Genomic DNA, 987 nt, shown 5'->3' on the forward strand with positions numbered 1-987 from the left:
CACACAAAAATAATTAGTTTGTTTCCATTTTTTTCTGTGAATGTTCCTGGTTTACACAGCTGTGTTCATTCATAGGTTTTCTCTTAAGCCCTCAAATCTTGCCTATCGTCTCTCTGGATCTCTGGGTCAGAGTACAAAGTTCATCAACATTGACTGCCTATTTTTTCTGTTTCTTTTCTTCTTTCTTACAGTGGTGCTCATAGTCTTTTCCCTGATATCTGTCACCTATGGGGCTACCCTCTGCAACATGTTGGCTATCCAGATCAAGTATGATGAATACAAGATTCGCCTTGGGCCACTAGAAGTCCTGTGCATCACCATTTGGCGGACATTGGAGATCACCTCCCGCCTCGTGATTCTCGTGCTCTTTTCAGCCACCTTGAAGTTGAAAGCTGTGCCCTTCTTACTGCTGAACTTCCTGATCATCCTCTTTGAGCCTTGGGTGAAGTTCTGGAGGAGTGGTGCCCAGATGCCCAATAATATTGAGAAAAATTTCAGCCGAGTGGGCACCCTGGTGGTGTTGATTTCCATTACTGTCCTCTACGCTGGCATCAACTTCTCTTGCTGGTCAGCTTTGCAGTTGAAGTTAGCAGATAGGGACCTTGTTGAGAAAGGTCAGAACTGGGGACACATGGGCCTGCACTATAGTGTGAGATTGATAGAGAATGTGATCATGGTCTTGGTTTTTAAGTTCTTTGGAGTGAAAGTGTTACTGAATTACTGTCAGTCCTTGATTGCCTTGCAGCTCATTATTGCTTATCTGATTTCCATTGGCTTCATGCTCCTGTTCTTCCAGTACCTGCATCCGTTGCGCTCACTCTTCACCCACAATGTGGTGGACTACCTCCACTGTGTATGCTCCCATCGACACCCTCGGGGTACGGTTGAGAACTCAGAGCCATCTGCTGATGCTGAAGCAAGGCAAAGCATTGTCTGATTCTATCTTTCAGATATTTGGGGATGGGTTGGGGGATGCCAAGACCAACT

The 987-nt window shown here is 45.6% G+C and overlaps 1 protein-coding gene across 1 annotated transcript; it reads left to right on the top strand.

Moving 5' to 3' along the window:
- Positions 1-192: 192 nt before the first annotated feature.
- On the top strand, positions 193-969 carry LOC105001029 (XK-related protein 2-like). The gene is made up of 2 exons (XM_010857151.1): positions 193-614; positions 746-969. The coding sequence occupies exons 1-2, from the start codon at positions 248-250 to the stop codon at positions 886-888; spliced, it is 510 nt and encodes a 169-aa protein (XP_010855453.1). The 5' UTR covers positions 193-247; the 3' UTR covers positions 889-969.
- Positions 970-987: the final 18 nt, after the last annotated feature.

This window comes from Bison bison, unplaced genomic scaffold (genome assembly GCF_000754665.1).
Source record: "Bison bison bison isolate TAMUID 2011002044 unplaced genomic scaffold, Bison_UMD1.0 scf7180017854662, whole genome shotgun sequence".
In the NCBI taxonomy this organism is placed as follows: domain Eukaryota; kingdom Metazoa; phylum Chordata; class Mammalia; order Artiodactyla; family Bovidae; genus Bison; species Bison bison.

What these genes read in the sequence shown, in the direction of transcription:
- LOC105001029 (XM_010857151.1), top strand. Translation starts at nt 248, where the DNA reads ATGTTGGCTATCCAGATCAAGTATGATGAATACAAGATTCGCCTTGGG. An exon ending in TAGGGACCTTGTTGAGAAAG is followed by an intron (nt 615 to 745) that starts GTCAGAACTGGG and finishes ATTGCCTTGCAG; the next exon opens with CTCATTATTGCTTATCTGAT.